This window comes from Epinephelus moara, chromosome 20, assembly GCF_006386435.1.
Source record: "Epinephelus moara isolate mb chromosome 20, YSFRI_EMoa_1.0, whole genome shotgun sequence".
In the NCBI taxonomy this organism is placed as follows: Eukaryota; Metazoa; Chordata; class Actinopteri; order Perciformes; family Serranidae; genus Epinephelus; species Epinephelus moara.
The window spans coordinates 28086910-28109056 of record NC_065525.1 but is presented as its reverse complement, the minus strand read 5'-3'; the positions used below and the strand labels follow the sequence as shown (position 1 = coordinate 28109056).

The following is a 22147-nucleotide window of genomic DNA, read 5'->3' as shown; positions in this document are numbered from 1 at the left end:
ATTAAAATTGAGTTTACAAAGAAGGTTGCAGTCATTACAGGGTGGAGTAGGCAGTGTGAAAAAGGAAAGTTTTTAGCTTTGACCTAAAAGTGTTGAGAGTCAGGGCTTGTCTTTCATCATCTGGGAGGTTATTCCAGGTTTGTGCTGCATGATGACAAAATGCTGCTTCACCATGTTTTGTTCTGACTCTCTGGACAGTCAGTGGGCCGGCCCCAGATGTCCTCAGGGTTTCATATGTCACAAGCATGTCAGAGATATATTTAGGTGCTGAGCCACAGAGTGATTTATACACAAGCAGCAAGATTTTGAAATCATTTTTCGGTGTCAAGTGCCACTGAGCACCTCCAACGCTGTATCCAGATCTCTTTACATCCATGCTTCCACTGAGTCGGCCATGTTGCTCTACAGTAGCCCAGTACTGCCAAATTTAAACAGTGGCTCTAATACAGGGCCATTCATGTTTTTGTGCACCCCCACCATAGTTCTCCTACATGTCCTGCACATGGGAGTAATTTCAGTTCTGCGACCTCTCTGCCACTAAACACTACACACTGGACCTTTACAGATAAACGTATATTCCCATATATATAATAAAACAGATGTTCAGTTCTTTGCTGAGGAGACCTCGGGCTGTGGAATCTATCTTTCAGCAGTCAATACAGATATTTAGTTTGGCGTATTGTTTTGTTGTGTTTAAAGCAGCGTTCTGTTTAGCTTATCTTCCCAGTCATTCACCTCATCAGTATATTTGTTTCCTCTATGACAGGGAACTCAGGAAGGAGTCTACCAGCAGCCTTTCCCTGCTCCTCCCAGCCACCTCTCTACCCTGTACTTCCACTCCGGGCAAATTTAGCCGCAGCGGCCCCCTCTGTCGCCCTTCAAGTGGTTTACACGGTCCTGTACTGGTGTAATTATGTGATCCTCCTCTGTGGGGTGTGGCCGAGTACAGAAATACAGCTGCTTATTTTCGCAACCACTTTTTCTTTAACCTCGTATCGCCTCTGCTGCTTGACATGTGGGTCCTCCTGGGTGTGCACTGCTTTCCAAGGTTTCTAAGACTAATGGTGAAACTCATATTTAATAACAAGGCACGGAGGGCCACCCGTTTGACATGTTAGTCTTTCTTTTTTACAGTCAGAGAGAAAGGATGGGGAACAGAAATAGGTCCAGGGTACTGTGCAATGGGAATCATATGTGAGTCATTTAAAAAACACACACACAAGCACATCATAAGCTTCATACATTTTATTCCTATGGTCTAGTACAGTCCAAAAATATTAGTTAAAATGAACAACTGTCTTCCAAATACAAAACCTAGAGTGCTAAAAGACAAATTTGTGATGTTTGAGGGGTAAAAAGTGTGTCGCCACTCAATAGGCAATGAATTGGGAAAGGTGTTCCAGATGACACTGAGAGCACCCAGGAAAATGTTCTGAGTATATGGGTACATTTTCTCTTTCAGAACTGAGATCACAATATCTACAATAAATAAAGCTCATTTGGGTATAAAAAAGAAACTTTCAATGGGTCCACAAAATCAGTCTCCCATTCATTGTCAATGGAGCAGCTCCAGATTCTATACATGATGACATTACAAGTTTAAGACCTATCGTTAAACTTCAAATATTAGCCCGGCTATTATTTGCTTAAATCACTTAAATCAACAGGCCGATATTCGTGACGTGTATATAGTACAGGCCTTTAATTCCTTTCATACAAAACTGTTGCTCAGCAAATACCGGGAAATACAATTAAATTGTTTAATTAACTGTGATTATTACTTGTATAAAAATAGCGCTTCAGAGAAATATATCAATTATGAATCAGAGGGAGAGTGAATTACAACACTCATGGATTACGCACCCAGCATACTGGTGCAACACCACTTTCTCCTGTTAAAACAGTAGGCTACTCACAACTTGTATTAAAAAAAAACCTTTTGATTCTTTTGATCTGAGGACCCTTACAGACAAAAGGAATATGAATAACTTACAGGATAATCGAGGAACGGACACATAATTTGAGGTAGCCAGCAATCCAGTTTTATATATTTGTGTGTGACTTTGTGAAGGGTCAATTAAGACAGGCTTTTATTTGTCAAAATGTGTAGCTACAGCGAGCGTGAGATGGATCAGTGGTTTGGTGCAGCTTTTATAGTGATGCAGGCACTGCGCCAGACCGTCATGGCGGAGCGGAGCAGAGCGGAGCTGGAAGGCAAAGCTTTCGATTTACTCTTCCACTGACGTCCCAACCCTCACCCATGGTCATAAGCTCTGGGTAGTGACCAAAAGATACAGTGGCTGAAATGAGTTTCCTCCGTGGGGTGTCTGGGCTCAGCCTTAGAGATAGAATAAGAAGCTTGGACATGCAGAGGGAGCTCGGAGTAGAGCCGCTGCTCCTTCATGTCCAGAGGGGGCAACTGGGGTAGTTTGGGCATCTGATCAGGATGCCTCCTGGGCGCGTCCTGTTGGAGGTGATCCAGGCACGTCCCGCTGGTAGGAGGCCCCGGGATTGGCCCAGAACACGCTGGAGGGATTACATATCACATCTGGCCTGGAAACCCTTGGGATCCTCCACGAGGAGCTGGAAAGCGATGTTGGGGGGAGAGACATCTGGGGTGCTTTGCTTGGCCTGCTGCCCCCTAAGCGGATGAAAATGGATGGATGAGAAGGGACTAGGGGACTAGGTGTTTAATTGGGACCAGGCTTTTAATTTAAGTTTAAGGGGTACTTGCTGGTTTCTAGCTTTGAGAGAGAGAAGCTTATGTTCATAAATATTTATTTAACTCTCCTTGGCCATGGAAATAACATATTGGAATTCTTCATTTAGGTGGTGTTCCCCTTTAATGCTATGCAACATAGTGACAATGAATTTATTTCAATTCTTTTTTTCATGTTGGTTTGCTCAGTCACGACTTAATAGCCTGCTCTGCTGTGAATAGTAATGGACCTGCTCAGCCTCCATTATGGACCTCGAGATGCTTTCACGGTGTCATTTCATGACTCAAAGTGTCGAAGTGTTAATGTCTTTTTCAACAAATGTCACAGTCAGTGCTGCTGACTGGGGTGTGTGTAGGATGAGTCAATCACAGCTCGGGCATGAACAGAGGTCACTGCTGCCATCTAACGGCGGATCCTGTCATGTTGCATCAGTGAGGAGGAGGCAGACAGAAATATGCCATTCCATCGCACCTGACAAGCCATATCGACATTATCTCTGTTCTCTCTCACACACACAGCAGACCCTGTTTGTGTGTGTGTATGTGTGTGTGTGTGTGTGTGTGTGTGTGTGTTTGTGGACCGCACCGTTCAACTGACCAGGCTAAGGCGATAGAGATAAATGCTGTGACACCAGCAACAGGTAGAGTCGCTTTTACATTCCGCAGCTTGTAATACAACAATACGTTTGTTCCTGGAGGAAGTACGGAAGTTGCCTACTGCCTGCTCAACAGCACTCATGTCATTTTATAGTGGGGCATATCGGTGAGCTGACAGAGAGGCTCCGGGATCACTGAATGGTGACTGAAGCTTTTTATTTTTTTCAAATCCGGGAAGCCGCATCAGCATTCAGCTCATACTCATCATGCCCGTCCACAGGAGGCAGGTAGGTGATCTTATTCACACATACAGAGATTGCATCGATACAAATTGGAGCTGTCCTGAAGCCAGCTCCTACTGTAAGCCTTTGTTGTGTTGATCATAGACAGGCCTGCTGTCTTTAATCCTGCACTTGTCAGACTAAACAGATGCAACACAAGCTCATCCCAGTGCAGGTTACACAAATCAACACTACATGTTTTAATCATATTTAGTATTAAATAGGATGTTTATGTGCTTCCTCTGCTATCACAGTGCTCTGATTGTATATTTAAGTATGCCACACCTTCCTTGTGTTGGCCTACATGTACAGTATCAGTGTTTAGACTGCCCTGTAAGTGAATAGCCTGGATCGGCATGAGGGTGAGAGTATGTCCACATGCCATGCTGTTCAGTCAGGTTAGACAAACCATCAGCTCTGACAGTGAGTCAGGATCACCCCAGTGGCATTCACTGACACACCCCCTACGTCACAGTTAAACAAGATTCTTTTGTAGTCTTCATCATGATGACCGTTCTGCAGATTTTCACAAGCTTGTAATCAAATACCAGGGGAAACCTAATTATATACTTAAATAGACTCATTATGTGCCACTCAGGCCTTTTAGATTATTTAAGGTGAGATACTACAGGTGAATAACATACTCTATTGTTCTAAAACTGGGCCCAGTGAGTAACCCCAAACTGAATCATTAACTGAATTGTTAAAATTGTGGTTACTGTAATTTTAAGCATTTTCTGGTACAAGAATTTCCTTCTGGATTAAATAAAGTCTATTGAATTGAATTGAACTGAATAGATGTTACCATGAAACTCCCCCAGGTGATTACATACATGAGGACAATTACTGTACCACCAGTTTTCCGAATTTTATGTTTAAACATGCAAAGGAGGCCAGTAATGACCTAATGATATACACTCTTTTTGTGTACACTGCTACAACAGAAACCGGAACTAAAATAAACACCTACAGGCGTATTTTTGAGTGCTCAGGTGTTTTCGCCTGGGGTGTCTTGCTTTAAAACACTACAATTTATCCATAATGTGTAGAATGTAACATTTTTTAACTTCTCCTTTTAATATTTTTACTGTTCTGTCATGTAGCCCAGTATTGAATTGCTGGAACTAATGGGAGTGGTCAGAGAGAATGGCAATGATCAGACAGCACTCCCACCTGTGGTAAGACTTTAATGTGTCCACTCTAACCACACACCAGCTAGTCCTGGCTGCCTTAATTCACAGATCCCTATAATGTCTGAAAGTCTGACTTTGCCATATGATCTTTGCCACACAGCACACGCCTCTATCATATGACTACGTCCTGGTTGCCAAAACAATTGACAAACAGGACAGAGAGACGTTCAAGAAGCAAACTGAATACATTGAAGAACTGAAGAAAAAGAACTTGAAAGTTACCGTAAGTCTCTCAACACTGAATAAAAATGTGTCCTCACTGTTGGAAAGGCTGCACGATATTTTCATTCATTTCATCTTTATTCACCCCTGTTAGAAAATTATAGATGACGATCTCATCTTCTATGGGATTCAAGCGCCTAAAGAGATTTTTGAGAAGTACAGGTACCTGCTCAAAGTGTCTGATGCTTGTAACTGGAGCTCGGATCAGAACATTGTGCCTCTCAGCACCAGGTAAAACATGTTGCTGTTTTTGGCTATTTTTAAAAGTATCTGTGACTGTTTATGTGCTCAACATGATCTTTAAACAGTTATTTTTTCTAAATATGTGGTTTGGAGATTAGGCATGGGACGATTTCATGTGACGATTATCCTTGCCAAAATGATTGTGATTCATGATATCCTGATAACGATCAACATGTACTTACCACTCTTAAAATGCTACCAAAACATACTGGAATCACTTCACAGTTTGTTAAGAAACACATAGCTTTATTGCATCACAGGTAGTATCACAAAATTTTTAATTTTGCTGCCCATCTTGGCTAGGACTCCCTCACAGACGAGATACTGTGACTCAGAGGGATAAAATAAAGAATAGATTTGAAAAATAGGACACACATTTTTATTGAACATCCTTTTAAGATCTTGTGCATTTTTTGAGGTTGGTGTGTGTGCAGCCTGTTTTTCTCTTTGGGGGCTGCTGGACACAGTATTCATGATTATCCCGATAATGGAAATTCACCACAATCAGCTTATTGCAAGCATTATTTATTGTGATTCATGATAAAATCATGTATCGTCCCATAGCTAATACAAATTATATCGTATTTTATGTGTTTGTATGAATGTGATATTTTAAAGCCCAACTCTTCTTCATCGTTACATAAAGCCAAAGTCTCAAAGTCTCCGTGAAAATTTCTTGACTTAATGAACTTTTTATCATCTCTTGTTGTAAGTTCAGTTTTCTCACTGATACTTGTCCTTGTTTCAGGATAAGGATTGTCCACTTCATCTTGAATCACACCCCTATACGTTCAGGAGGTGAGACAGACTAACTGTATTTACAATCCTGATCCTCCTCAGGTAACCTCATATTTCATGTTATTCCTCTCGCCTGTTGTTCTTCGCAGAGGGTTTGCGGGATCTTATGAAGATGAAGGTTTTTGAGGCAAGGTTCTGCTTGCACGAGGTAAATATCCTAACATACCGTACGAGCCTTGTTGTTGTTGTGCGGCATCTGTGATTCATCACTGCTACAGGTTGCAATATTGTCACCGTGTCTGGTCTGATAATTGAATTATTATTTTGGACAGGAACTGCAGATCAAACAGATTGTATGAATAAAAAAATGAAAACAGTGGACTGAATTAGGGTGTGAATGATACAATTAAAGCAGTATCTTTTCACCGTGTGGATCCACACATAATCATACTAAAGATAGTGACACTATTATGTACTGACAAAGCTCTTTTCTTCACATGGCCGCCGAAGTGTTTTCTTTTTCTTAAAGAGCATCTAAAATTATGACGTGAAACTTGGCAGCAGCATTCCAAAACAATGCATTGCTGCCAATAAAGTATTTGTTCACAGAGACTCCATGGGAGTCATATTAATGCAGTGAGTCATTCATTGCTGGGAGTATGTGGGCTCGTGTGCATGTGAACATACATTGACACTAACTGTGTGTGCGCATGTAAGCATGTACATGTGTGTCCTTGTGTTTACGTTACAGCGCTGTGGCAGGTGAGGACATTTCCTCCAGATTAAATGTCCATGAAATTTGAATGTAAATATATGTCCAAAGCTTATTCAAAATATAAAGCAGCATTAACTGTGGATGTTTTACAATTGTATAAATAAGCTAGTAAAATCTGATCATATTTTTAGATTGTGAGCTTCTGTTTTCAGTGTGACTGTATGTTGTGTTTATGCATGTGCACAAAGCTCCTCTTCATGTCGATTTCCTTTGATATTTCTTGTTTGTTTGTTTTGTGCTTCTGCTTTCAGAAAAAGAAACAGAGAGAGCTGAAGGAGAGCTGGGCACGATGGACAGCCTGTCTCCAAGGGCAACCCATTACTGCCGTCAGGTTTGGACTGCAACACAACAGCCTATTCATAATCCTGCCCTTTGTTTTTGTTTATTTGTTTGGTTTTTTCCTTCTTTTATCTGCGGTTATTGCAGCATTATTGTTTTCCATGTCAAGCATGTTATCACCCACACATGTCGCAGGCATTGTTTGGACCCACTGTTTAAAATCATGCACAGCACATAATGCAGGTGCAGATTGGAGCTGCAGTCTTTAGATCCACTTGAGTCCAAGCAGAAGAACACAATGCAAACATGTCTCCAGTTCTGCTTCATGTGAATATGTGGGCTGTGTGATTTCAATTTCAGCCTTTTATTATACCACCCACATTATCAGCAAACCATAGCGACAAGATACACTGTACATCATTATACTGCATTGGGCCAAAATCAGTCAAGTACTCACAGTCCTTTTAAGTGTAATTATTTTAAATACCAAGAAGCAAAAACACTCCCGTATGAAAAATCTTTGAGAATTTATGTTGGAAGTTTTACATTTTATGAACCTTACAGTGTTTCTGTCATGTAATGAAAGTACATATTTTACAGATTTTATACACTGATAAATGTGTGCCTTAAACAGCATGACATTTATGTGAAATGTTGTATAAAATCTGTATGAAATTGGTTGCCAACGTCATTGTATTGTTACGTTTATAAATTGCAAAAGGCAAGAAAGGCACTGTTAGACGCAAGGGGTCATGTCGCCTCCCAGCATTGGGCACTTGATGGCTGTGCGACTAGGTGCGTGGGTTGTCTTAAAACCAGATCAGCACAGCAATTGTCTTTTATATCACGAAAACAGTTCACTGAAATGTGTTTCTGAAAACACCTGAGGCGAGAAATAAGCCATACAGTTACTGAATCTGTCTTCATTTAAGATCAACAAGGGTCGTTTAAATTTGTTTAAAAGTTTCCAGAGGTGTGCAAGTTGCACCGGATTGCCTTGATTTGCATAAAGCGGACTGAGTTTTAACTTAATGCAGACAGGAGTGGACTACCTGTCTCTCGAAACACAGCACAGCACTACCAGATTGCACTGCACAGCTGCTTATATAGACAATGAACAGGAAGCATGGAAATGACAAATGTAGTGGACAGGTACCTTAAAGTGACAGTTATTACCTTTAATGAAAATAACTTTGTGTTATATTTTCTGAAAGAAGTAGATGAGATAGATAGTCTGCAAAAAGAATCATGTCCCTCCTGCCCTCCTACCGCTTCTAATGGCATTTGCTAGAATAAGACTGCAACACTGTCAGCAACAACCAACCAGAGCTGAGGAGTCTCTAACGCAGCTGTCAGTCATGCCAATCCCTTCATGAACTGCAGTCAAACTACCAAACTAGGCAGTGCTGATCAAATATGAACATATTTTAGTGTACTCTTTAGCTGTAAAATCAGAAACTTGGTTCAGCTGGTGGGTGGTGTTTGGTACTCCTGTTTAAACTGTATCCAACATGGTGGCTGGGTCACAAACTCTCATTTTACAGCTAAACAGTCACTAAAATATGTTTCTGAAAACATCTGAGACAAGAAATAGGCCATACAGTAACAGAATCTTGATTCATATTTGATCAGCACTGTCTAGTTTGACAGTTTGACTGCAGTTCACGAGCTGTAATTGACATGATTGACAGCTGCGTTTGAGACTCCTCGGCTCTGACTGGGCGTTCTCGTCCATTAGAAGCACCACAAGACAAGAGAGTAGGTAGAGGACTATGATTTCTTCTACAGATTATCTGTCTCATTTGTGTGAATAGTGACAGTTTCAGCAAATATGAAAAGAAAATGATAAAGGTTACCAACAGTAGCTTTAAATGCTTATCCTTACCTTTTGAGTTTAGTCATTTTCTCCTGCTGTGTATGTGTTCTCATATCAGGAACTACTTTGGGGAGAAGGTGGCCTTGTACTACCTGTGGTTGGGCTGGTACACGTATCTCCTCATCCCGCCAGCTCTCATCGGGGTCATTGTCTTCCTCTATGGCCTTGCGTTCTTTAACAGCTCACCCCTCATGTAAGTTTCTCCACAACTCCACAGTATCGGCATCGTAACACTGTGATAAATAAAGAGCTTTTTATTGTGCCGTAGAAAGGAGGTTTGTGAGGCTGACACAGTCATGTGCCCCCTTTGTGACAAGAGATGCAAAGTGTGGCTTCTCTCCGACACCTGCACATACGCCAAGGTACCTCAGTGCATTTACAGTGGGCAGCTGAATGGTGTGCTTGTCTCTTTGCGCTCACTGCTGCTCTCGTCTGCCTACAGGTGAGCCAGCTGTTTGATAATAATGGCACAGTGCTCTTCGCAATGTTCATGGCAGTGTGGGGTGAGTTTTGTGTGTTTATATGACATAATTATTCTTGTGTTGATTGACATAATCATGTTTTTCTTTTAGTATTCAGATCCCTGTTTTAGATAGATTAGTGTGACTTATCACAATCATACTTCCTGCAGATGCAATTTTGTTTCATAGCCATTAAGACCCATGCAATAGGCACATTTAATACAAGCAATTGACAATCAGGCTGCAGATCTCCTCCCCAGTGCTCTTGTTTATTTGCCTAAACAATTTTGGCTTCACAGGACGACTTATACAAACCAGTCTTTTATCTGCCTCACATTGATTTTATCCAACTGGATGTTTTATGATCACTGAGATATGCACTGCCAACGAGATGCCACATCACTGACAGAACCTACTCGTCCTGGCTTCTCACATCTTAATCAGCCCAGGCCATCTGGCCGTGGGGGTGGTCAAGCAGTCATCTATAAGAACATATAAATGCTCTTTTCTGCTTTTAGTCCTTCTGCTTTTTGCGAGTTTTTAATGTCTTTAAAGTCTGTTGTCACTCAGACTGTCGCTCACATCAAATTCATACCTGCTGTAGAGAATACGGATTCAGGCACAGTGATGGTTAGATTATTTGTTTGAGTGAAGTCTGTTAGCAACTGTGAGAAGAGTACAGTTAACTGGAAAAGCCACTGCAGTCTTCTGAAAATGAGTGTATAAGAGGAAGTGTGTCAGGGAGGGGTGATATACAGAGAGAGAAATGCATCAAGGACAGTATAATGCTGATGTTGCAGGACAAATTGTGCCCAGCTGAATGGAAGTCCCCTCATAATACCAGTGTAAAAGGTTGTTTTTAAAAAAATATTTAGAATTTTGCAATTTATGTCAAAGTTAGTTTACTGTAAGACCGCAGAAGTAGGGATTGTTTCCTGAATTTTCTTCTGCTTTCTAGTTTTTGTGACAAAGCCTTGTGCCAGTATGCTACAACCAAAAACCAAAGATGTGTGTATGTGGCAAAATGAGAACATTTTTCATCAGATGTTAAACCCTGAAAAAATGTCAGTATTTTTCATACATTTAGATTGATTTTTAGATTTAGAACGATTGATCTATATTGGCAAGAATCTGGTGATACGATAAATATCACGATACAGGGGTTACGATTTGATATATTGCAGTATATTACGATACTTGAAACAAGGTGATATATTGCAGCTTTTTATGACCCTGCCTGTTTGATAGGCCTGTGTTCTTTGGGTTTATGCGCGTTATATGTTACTACGTCCGAGTGGAAGAGTCAAACGACCAAGGATAGATTGCAACACTGGTATCTAGCGGTCCATGAACCATTGCCACAAACTTTGCATGTAAATTATTGATTAAAAATCAATAGTGTTTTTGAGAATCAATACAATATCACAGAACATAATATCACAATACTGAAATGTATTTATATTTTTGTACACCCTTATACCAAATATCCCAAAACTGGCAAAATGCCTTACCACCACAGTGAATCTGATTTTAAAAACTGTCACTGTTCAGTTCTCAGTTTTTTCGAGTTGGCTTTATGAACTTTATGAAATCCTTCATCTTCACAGCAACACTGTTTTTGGAGTTTTGGAAGAGACATCGAGCGTCCTATGTGTGTGAATGGAAAGTGTCCGATTGGTGTGAGGAGGAGGTATGATCATTTTTATATGTTAAATCTCGTTTCAGTAATACTCGTTAATGAGTGATCATTGGAAGTCATTACTGTGTGTTTTTTTCCTTCCTTTTTTCCTGTTTTTTTTTATCATATTTAACTGTAGGAGGAACTGATCCTGGAAATTGTGAACGACATCAACTGTGCACCAAAAGAATATAGACACTCATATCTGCGCAGCACTCTGGTTTTAATCTGTGTCACCGTTATGGTGGGTGACCGTCATTTTACGCTCTTCACGTGTGTTATTTATTAAACAGCTTTTACATCTTTACAGTTCAGGTTAAGATAAGAATCATGTTGAGGTTGGGTGAGATTCAGGTTTCGGCATGAACAGTAGTGGAGGGTATTTGTGTTCATCATGGAGGCCCTCACCACCATAGTGACACAAATAAGTGTTTTGTGTCTTTTCCGCAGATACTGGTGATCATCGGTCTGACACATGCCTTGGTGGTGTTCAGGGTGATCGCAGCAGTGCTCTTGGCTGAGGGATCATGGGAGTTTCTGAGCAACCACTCCAACAGCGGGGCAATGATGCTGGGGGCCGTCCTCCATTACGTCATCATCACCGTCATGACACGGGTACGCGGGTCTCTAAATGTGCATCTCTGTTAACTTTTAGAGATACTTTCTGTGACTCTGGTGATGTCTTTGTCTTTGCAGGTCAACAGGATTGTGGCCATGAAGCTCTGTGAAATAGGTACGTTTACTATTCTAATGATCACATTTTAAAAAGAGATACTGGGAGATTTAAATGTTAGCTTGAAGAGCCAGTGTGTGGGACTTAGGGGGATCAATTGGCAGAAATGGCATATGATATTTATAATTATGTTTTCATGAGTGTATCATCACCTGAAACTAAGAATTTTTGTGTTACCTTAGAATAAGCTGTTTATATCTAATAGGGAGCATAGGGGTATAAAGAGACCTGGATATAGTGTTGGAGGCAAGGGCCTGTTTATTCCTTTGATAGTTGCTCAGTGGTGCATGAAGCCAAAAAAGTTTGTCTTCCTTGGGTTTAAAACTACCAGATCTTCTGCATCGTTTTGCCCATAGAGCAAGCACACTAGAGACTTCCATGCCGGTTTGGCCATCTGCTAACTTGAATAAGGTTAAAATAATTTAATTGTGCAGCTTATCAAGACTTTAGAAATGGTATCTGACTAATGGATGAACTTCTGATAGTGAGAAGAGTCATTTCATGAGGGATTGTGACCAGGCCCCAGGAAAGCATTTCAGCCTTGCTTCAATTCCTCCAAGTGGCCGCTCACAGTATCACAGTGCTCCGATTATGACTCTTTTTATTATGAATTTTTGATCCATGGAGATTTTATATTTATAAAACTTTCCTGGAGCCGAGAAAAGTGTGTTAAAAATCACAATGTTAGTCTACTAGGAAAAGTCTTTTGGGGCCCAATAGCATCACATGATGAACACGTCATTGTAAGTCCCCTGTTGGACCACTATGTCAACTTGCCCTCAAAGCCTGGCGCTGTTCCTGGGGGCTTGAGTCCTAACCTTTCCTTTACTGCCATGTTTCTACACTAGTCCAGAATGGTTAAACCAAAAACTGGCTCCAGAGAGGGCCTGTTTTTACTATAAATTGAGGGATACTGTAGGTTATACTACACGCCTGAAAAGGGAGGGCTATTCATTTGCTTGCAATCTGCAACCTCACCCCTAGATGCCTCTAAAACTGACACACTGGTCCTCTCACAGGTTTACAGTTGGTTTACAGCAGAGAGAACAGGCAAACAAATGCAGGGGGGACGAAGCAGGGAGGTGGGTAATCAGACGGGAAGAAGGTCAAGACAGAGATAACAGAGAGATAACAAGTAGTGTCTGGAACACTAGATGATGTGGCAGAGAGAGACAGAGAGCCGTCCTGTATACGGTGGCCCAAGTCCGAAGCCCACTCTTACAGACTCATAGACTTACCTGCATGTTTTTTAAAGGCTGTGAGGGCTCAAGGCTGTCTCACTGAGAAACTGTGTTTAAGGGCTCTCGTGGACTTTCTGCAAACCTTTCCCCAATTTCTCTTGTGAAATTTAGCCACAAATTAGCATCCCTGTGATAAAAACTATGCAGCCAACCAAAAACCATTTCAAAAGTTCTGCCGACAACATGTTCACACATACACACTGTAGCAGCAAGTACAGTATCTTTATTATATATGAAGTACATGAGCAAACATCACCTCACAGGGTGGACATTGGAACTGGACCAACATGTACACTGATTGGGAAAATGCTGTAAAGATGTATGACGGTGATAATCAGAGGAAGGAAACTTACAGAGGCAATAAGAGGGAAGGTGAGTTATGCAGGAAGTAAACTGCCTGAGAACATACAGTACACAGGGAACAGAAAGTGAGAGTCTAAAGAAGAAGGACAGATATCATGAAGCGGTACGCAGTATGAGGGTCTTTGCAATCAGATCTAGTCTGCTGGCCCTGTCATGTAGAGCAAAGCCAAAACCCCCGTCAGTGGTCATAAAACAAATCTGAAGTTTCACAAGATGAATAATAAGGAAAAGCTTCAAATTTATACTGGAGAGTATTTTCTCTGCACGCCTCTAAGAATTACCCAAATGAAACCATCTGAGAAGGGAACATCACACTTTGCAACACAGCAGCATGTGACAAGAGGTCATGAGTAGATGTCCTTTGATTTATGGATCACAAGCCAGACAACGGCATGACCCAGTGGTGTGGTCTACATCTGAGCCCCGCTACATGTCATTTGTTTACTATATACCACATGTTTTTTTCTTTGGACACTTATATGACACAGAAGTCCTTCTTCACAACAGATTTTTTTTGACTTGTCATGGCAGGAGAAACACTGGTGTAATGTAACATTAATTTACAGGGTGTGTGCGGGTCCTTGAAAAGTCTTTAATGTCTTAAATTCGATTTCATAAATATTAGGCATTAAAAGTAATTAAATAATCTTAAATTTAAATTTGTGAGGTCTGAAGTGCCACAAACATTTTATCTAATTTATCCATCATTTAATTTGTCAAAATCTGTGTGAAAATCCACATTTGTGATACCGCTGAACCTAAAACTGTCTTTGTACTTTCTACTTAAAATTAACCTAACTCACTTTAATACCCATATTCCTACATAAAACCTGCCTCTGCATGGGAGTATATACTTAACTTTATACTTATCTGCAATGCTTGAATGAGAAGAAGAATATTTGTCCAAAAATCAGCCTTAAATTTGATGGAAAATTATACCTCCCACAATACAGGAATGGATAGATATAGTAAATGACATTTATGTTATTGAAAAAATGACTTTATCTCTTCATGCTCAGAAAAATTTATTCATTAAATTCTGGACCATGTGGGTGAAATTCGTTAGAAAGACCCTTACGGCCAGATTTTGTGGAGGTGTTGGATAGATGACCCCATTATGTTGTTTTATTCTAGCTGTTTTATTCAAGTCTCCCCCTGACTTATTTTTATAGCTCTTATGTGAACATTTTATCACTTTTAAAATTTTGAAAAAATCTGAACAACAGGGCAAAATATACTGCATCTGCCCCAATGTATGTTTTGTAATATAAACTGCTGTCTTAAAGGCATTACTGTACATTAAAGTCTGATATCTGTAGACACCCTGGTTTATGATTGCTCTGTCGTTTTGCTGAGTCCCATGTCAGTGAGGCAGCATGTCTGATGTCAGGATCCTTGAACTGGCACACCTAATAAGAGCACAGCCATCATGATGTTATTAATTACATCTGTGCTTTACTTGTTATGACATGTACACCAGATTGTCCTTGTAAAAACGATCTTTTTGGCCATTGTGTAGCGCAGGCAGCCTGTCAGGTTCAGCTGTGATGTGTTGAATACAGCGTCTTTAAGCTGCCTGTAGAAATGGAAGACTCAAAAGGACAATAACTTTATATTTAAACACATGACATTATATCTCACTTTTATGTGTACCAGAATAGAACTATTTAGATAAATGAAATGTAAATAGAGGTAATAATATAATAGATGTAAGGTTGAAATGCTATGTGTGAGATTGTGCCATCCATTGACCAAACAGTGAACTGCATAAACACTGACATGAAATCTGTCTGAACCAGAGAAAACAAGATCATTTGCTGCCACGGAGAAGAGTTTCACCGTCAAGATGTTCACCTTCCAGTTCTTCACCTACTTCTCCTCCCTCTTCTACGTGGCCTTTTTTCTTGGCAGGTAAGAACTGGTGGACTCTGTTAGGGCTGGCCAATGATTCAGTGCTCACATTAGGGTTGGGCAGTATGATGGTATATATCAAGCAACAGTGGAAATGTATCCACTGGTAGAGTAGAGATCTGTTTGAGCAAATAATGGCTGGATTCTCTTGTGATCTTGGGAATCAGCTGCCTCGCAAGGTAACATGATTTGAGCAGACATGTAGGAAGTGAGTGAGGTTTGAATATGGAAAACTGTAACACTTGAAATTATTGTTCTCGGGAACCTTTAAGCTTCCACTCGGAAAGAATTTTAGTCTTACTGTTCTGAGTCTGCGGCAAGATGCTGCAGTGGTTAGCATTGTCGCCTCACAGCAAGAGGGTTCCTGGTTTGAACGCAGGGTGTGGGAGCCCTTCTGTGCAGAGTTTGCATGTTCTCCCCGTGTCAGCTTGGGTTTTCTCCGGGTACTCCAGCTTCCTCCCACAGTCCAAAGACATGCAGGTTAATTGATGACGCTAAATTGGCCGTAGGTGTGAATGTGAGTGTGAATGGTTGTCTGTCTCTATGTGTCAGCCCTGTGCAACCTGTCCAGGGTGTACACCGCCTCTCGCCCAATGTCAGCTGGGATAGGCTCCAGCACCCAGGAACTCATTGTCCTCACCCGACACCCCTCTGTCTCTAACATGACCAATGATAATGTGTCTTTTTTTCTAACACACCCGACAGGATAAACGGCCATCCTGGTGGTTATGTCCGAATTTCAGGGAAATGGCGGTTGGAGGAGGTGGGTAACATGAATATCTAATTTAGAAGGATTAAATGTCCATTTTTAAGTAAAAACTGCTGCTTTATATTTGAATATTGTATCTCCCTGTGCAGTGTCATCCCAGTGGATGTCTCACAGACCTGTTCATCCAAATGGCAATTATCATGGTACTCAAGCAAACCATCAGCAATGTCTTTGAGTTCACTGGCCCGTAAGTAGAAATCAGATTTGTGTTTGGATACTGCACATGTGCACTGTATCATCCACTTGACTCACATCAGGTCTGGGATTTTGAAAGCTGTGTCCTGTTTGCATCAGCTGGTTCTGCAGGTGGTTGAAGAGAAGAAGAACCCACAAGCTACAGAGGAAATGCGCCCACTGCTACCTGAAAGACGAATCAGAGGCCAGACACGGAGCTGAACTGTGTGATAACTGCAAGCTCCGAGACTGGCTCAGCAACTACCGTCTCAACGATGTCGACTCCTTCAGCCTGTTCCACGAGTTCCTGGAGATGGGTATGTACCCCGCTGAATGCTACAAAAACAGTGGACAGTTCCTGGTCTGGTTTGGTGAATAATATTCTTCTTTGCTCTCTGTTCAGTGATCCAGTTCAGCTTTACAACCATATTTGTGGCAGCATTTCCTCTCGCTCCTCTGCTGGCCCTCATTAATAATGTCATTGAGATCCGCCTGGATGCCATTAAAATGGTCACTTTGGAGCGCAGATTGGTTCCCAAGAAAACCAATGATATTGGTGAGCATTACTTTTAATGGAGTACTTCACCCCCCAAATTAGCATTTGTATATGAATTACTCACCTCATGTTACTTTGAATTCCTTGCCTCCTCTGTGACTGAAGAATCCAAAAAATGAGAAAATTCTTGAAGTCATAGGGGGATGATTCAGCAAAGTCACACAATAACACAAACAAACTACAGATCAAGGCAGCGGATAAACTAAAAATGAGACCTGGGCCATATTCACAAACACTCAGAGAACTCCTAACTTTTTAGGAAATTCTAAATTCTAGCAAGGAGTCCTCGCTTAGGAGTGATTTAGGAAATATCTCAGAGCAACTCCAGGCAAGAACAGGCCAGAAACGTTTAACTTACTGAGGCGGTGTGGTTGACCCTGTTGCTAGGTATGATGCATTCCTTTAAAAGGTGTGATTGGTTGTCCTTTAGTGAGCATGACAGGAGTGGACACCCAGTGGACGTTTAATGAACTGCATCACAATATGAGACTGAAAGAGCTGTTATTGATACAGTGATCACTCTGCTGATGGAAGGTCGAGACAGTTGCCAAATATCTTAGTGTTGTGATCACTTTATTTCTGGCTTTATTGTGCTGGGTGGGAGATGTAAGTGCATCTCTAACGAGATCAACCACAAACATTTTCCTTGGATGATTGAAGCTGTAGTGTTTTAACCCGCTGTTATTTTCATTTTCTCTTCTGCTTCAGAAACTCTTAATCCCCTTAAAAGTCCTCCTCCCTACTTCTAACAGTTCTTACCTGAGGAGCTCCTTTAAGGGCTAAGGATCTTGTTTTAACTTTAAGGGAAAAATTCTTAAAAAATGTCAAATTTGCGTAACATTTCATCACTAGTCACTAGGTAGCGCTTTGTACTAGAGAGCTTTGTGAATACAGCCCCCCAAATTATATTGCATAAATTGTGTGAACGTTTGTCAACGGATGGTCTGATATAGTTTTGGTGTTGTTAAACATAGAGCCCTCAATATCTCAAGAATTTTCTCAATTTTTGGATTCTTCGTTCATCGTGGAGGTATGCGAGAAAAACATTTTCTTCATGAATTCAACAAAACACAAGCTGAGCAGCTGACATACAGATAACCATTTGTGAGGGGAGGTATTTCTTATTAAGGAGGTATTAAGGATTAAAATGATGTTTTCTTGTTTATGCTGTAGATTAAGTTCTCCTCATATCATCGTTTCTCCTAAGGTGTGTGGATAGACGTGTTGGAGGCTATTGGTGTCTTAGCTGTCATTGCAAACGGGCTGGTCATCGGTGTGTCTTCAGACTTCATCCCTCGATTGGTGTACCATTACCGCTACGGCCCATGTGCCAATGGCACGGTGACAGATACTGAGTGAGGAATCGTCTTGAAAATGTTTACGTTCTGTCAAGTTGTGTGCAACACTCATTTTAATTGGAAATTCTTCTGTTTTTCAAGCTGCATGGTTGGATACATCAGCAACACTCTCTCCATTGCACACATAGACGACCAGAACATAAACAACGAGTTTTCACAGGGTCAGATGATCACTCCTAATGGCATCAATGTCACTTCATGCAGGTTTGTCCACTTTTTATCTTGTCTTCTACAACTGAGGAGAAATTCTGATGTTTAGGTCAAGAGAAATCAAAGTCAAAACATATAATTTGAGTAACAACAGAGTCGAAAGCACTGATCCTGCTCATCAGTGTTAATAACTGCTCAGTGTTCGCAGTGCACTCAGATGTCCTGGTACTGTAGTACTGCACTGTGATTGTTACTGTAAGGACTGTGTAACCTCAGGTGATAGAAGTGCTATGTAAAATTTGGGGCCATCAGTGCAGATGGTACCCATAATAATCCACCGTGTGATTGATTTATAAACAACTGATCAGGGAGATAATGTCTGCTTTCTGGTCTGCTGTCCTTCACAGTTATAAAGACTACAGGAGCAATGAGGACTACAGTTTAACCCCACAGTTCTGGCTAATTTTAGCTGTTCGCTTTGCTTTTGTCATCCTGTTTGAGGTAAGCCTCACCCATGACCAAACAAAACCACCAACCACTTCTTCTCTGATTTCTTTCAGCAGTTTCTTGTACTATATCACCCACCGGAACGTGCACATTGTCCTCCCAGCTCACTGTTTGTTTATTTTAATCTTTCACCACATTGATCTACACTATGACAAAATCTGGGAGTGTAATCTTTAATGAAACCACATTTTCACAGATAACATTCCTAACTTTTCTTTCTTTGTTTGCAGCACGTTGTCGTCATATTCAAGTTCATTGCAGCCTGGTTTGTGCCGAGCGCTCCGATGCAGGTCAAGAATGATCGACTCTTCGATAAACTCAACAGACTAAAAGAGGAACTCTGGTGAGTCTCAAGTAATGTGTGATGACACTGATGTGGCAGCTGGATGCCAAACAAAGTACAATTGTGCTCATTCATTTTCAGTCATTTAGATAGATAGATCGATAGATCGATAGATCGATAGATAGATAGATAGATAGATAGATGTTTGTGAGCCCAAGCAAGACATTGATCACCATTTAATCTTAGAATCACGTTAGGAATTAGAAAGGTGAAGGCTGGGGTGGTAGAGGTGAGGTATTGTCATCTGATTGTGTAATCCTGATTACACATTACCTGTTACTACCCAACTGGGTGTCGGCCATGACTTGTGATTTCAGGAGCAAGATGGACTTGAATTGAATTGATGAATTTGACTGATGTGATTGGTTGATTTGCATCACGACTGTGCTTATCTCCCTGTTAAAAGTCTGTCTGTCATGTGCTGTACATGTCGTTTTACTGTCTGAATAAATCTAGCCATGCTGAATCAGATCAAATTAATCAGATATACAGAGGTTTTCTGGGAAGCACTAAATTAAAAATGTGGAGGAACTTCTCTCTGACCTTGAAACTGTAATCCCAGTGTATTGGCACTTGTTAATGGTACTTTAGTTTTAATTTTTTAACTGAATCCTAACCGCCTACATGATGCCACATAAATGCAAATTTGGCATTTGATGTCTGTAGCTCTCATTATATTAACTATATATTACATATTTTTAAGATGTGTTTTGCAGTACTCTCAGATTCCTTGAAATAGATGCTGCAACTAACCAACCCTTTCTTTTCTTTCTTACAGTTCATTTGAAGCGTGAGCAGATTCAGACACTTGAAGTTTACACATTTATCCCTGAGGACATGAGCTCAGTGTTGCCTTGTGCATTAAAGTGTCCAGACTATCACAGTGTTGAGTCAACTTCAAAGTCATCAATCGTCTCTCTGAAGAGTTCAGACCGAGGGCTCTCACTCTCTTTCATTGTTTGCAGTCAAATGTTAAGTGCTGGCTATCTGGATTCTCATGTGTGAAACGGACTTTGAAGGCAGACTAATTTTTTCTTGGACGAAACACGTGTACAGCAACTGATTTTACTGACCATGAGATTGTTCTTATTCTATTGTCAGAATGCACTGATCGCTTACTGTTGGATCTCTATATTTGTGAGACATATGTGAGTGTTTTTATTGAAAGCCTACAGATAATTTATACTGCTGCTGCACATACAGTACTGATTGTGTGTTACGATGTTGCCTTATATTGTTAAAAAGCGCTGTGATGATTGTCATTACTGCAGACCGAATCTGATGGTGTCTTTTGTAAACATGACACAGGAATGTTTTGCATTACAATATTTTATATTAGTGAATAAAAGAGGAAAAGTTTCGCCTCATGTAATGTCTTTTGAATTTAAGCTTGACATGTAAAAGGTATGTCATACGTGACATTTTAAGGTGAGAAAACCCCACATGAAAACATTTTTCACCTACAGTTTTTTTTTTACATCATGTACTGGTCAAGTTTGAGATTTTGGGCTGTTTTGTCTCCATAACATGTCTTCTTTCAGACCAATGGAAAGAAAACATCCAAAATACACATTTAGGTTATATTTTAGTATTTATTTATTTTATCGTCTTAATGTTAGTAATCAGCTGGGGCAGTTTCATATGTGTTAGTTCAAATTTTTTACCCTATTCATGAAACATGTAGCCATGTCTAAGAATTGATGAAATTTTACAAAACACTCCACTGCAGCAGCAGTAAAATACACCAGACTAACCAGTTTGATTCTTATCTATATTCTGAAGGGTTTGGCAGAGAGTTATTTTTCCATATCTCATTTATAGCCCAATTTATAGCACATTTGATCACTAAAAACATGGCGAATTTTTTTTATTTTTTTTTATTTTTTACAGCTGTTGACAGTATTCTCTGATTTATGGAGGGATAAAAAGAGAAAAGAAAATTTGACTTTCTTGTGTCAACAAAATAAAACAAGAATGCTGGACTTGGCTTTACTCAATGCTTTACTTTCTGCTCTGGAAATGTCTGCCAATTAGCACATGTTCAATAAGATAAAGCATCATGTTATAACAAAAAATAATTGTCTTAAGTAAGTAATCACCTGAGGAGGTTTCATGGTGATATCGGTTAGTTAGAGATTTTATTCACCTGTAGTACCTCCCCTTACATACACACTTTATTTCAGTAATAGCGACATTTATGTCAGTGTTGCTTTAATACCCTCCCTCTAATATTGTTTGATTATGTTTATGATTTAGAATTTGGGGGATTTCGTGGCCTGAGGAGGAGTTTACATTCTGTAATCACACATAGTGTCTGCTAAGGGTTAATCTAGTAGTTCTTAATCTTGATATCTTAATTGCCCAAGCATAGATTTATGCAGATAAATCACTTTTTTGAGAGTCTTAATGTTAATTTGCTGCAACTGGCCACCTCACATTGCTTTCTTAAATAATCGTTAGTACATCTAACTGTAATCATATAAATACATTTAACAAATGGTGTACTGCAGTTCTGGCATTGCCGTAAACCAGCAGAAGCTGTTGCTCGACTGCTTTGAGTAGAAAAGTAATGCACTCAAATTCGTTAGGTAATATGGTGAAAGATGCCCCCTTAAGAACAAAGTCAGTTTACTGTAAAATTACAAAATATTTTGATATGATTTTAGCATGTACAGGATGATGGTGCAAACCAACACACTGTTGGGGGAAATAAATTAGTACAGTAACCACTTTTGTAGTTTAAGCACAAAAATGAAAATCTTGTAAAGGGCCCTGCCCCAGGCAAGATGCCCCCAAGCTACAAAATAAGCTATCTGACTAAACTAAAATCCCAACCCTGATCCATTAATGGATTATCTAGAAGCCATTTAGCCTTTCCTTTAGGCTAGTTGTTTTTATTTCAGGATGTCTTCCTGCAGCAAGTTCCATATGCTATATACTAGTCTAACTAAATCATATTTTGAGGCAGGGGTCCCTTTGG

At 40.3% G+C, this 22147-nt stretch overlaps 1 protein-coding gene across 1 annotated transcript; it reads left to right on the top strand.

Moving 5' to 3' along the window:
- The first annotated feature begins 3174 nt into the window (after positions 1-3174).
- On the top strand, positions 3175-20534 carry LOC126408645 (anoctamin-9). Its single transcript, XM_050074328.1, has 25 exons — positions 3175-3360; positions 3471-3603; positions 4701-4775; positions 4891-5013; positions 5107-5243; positions 6004-6053; positions 6143-6201; positions 7020-7099; positions 8982-9116; positions 9192-9285; positions 9366-9426; positions 10992-11074; positions 11202-11306; positions 11513-11677; positions 11759-11795; positions 15199-15310; positions 16016-16073; positions 16169-16266; positions 16374-16570; positions 16657-16809; positions 18017-18164; positions 18249-18371; positions 18725-18818; positions 19055-19167; positions 19946-20534. The coding sequence occupies exons 2-25, from the start codon at positions 3583-3585 to the stop codon at positions 19959-19961; spliced, it is 2337 nt and encodes a 778-aa protein (XP_049930285.1). The 5' UTR covers positions 3175-3360; positions 3471-3582; the 3' UTR covers positions 19962-20534.
- Positions 20535-22147: the final 1613 nt, after the last annotated feature.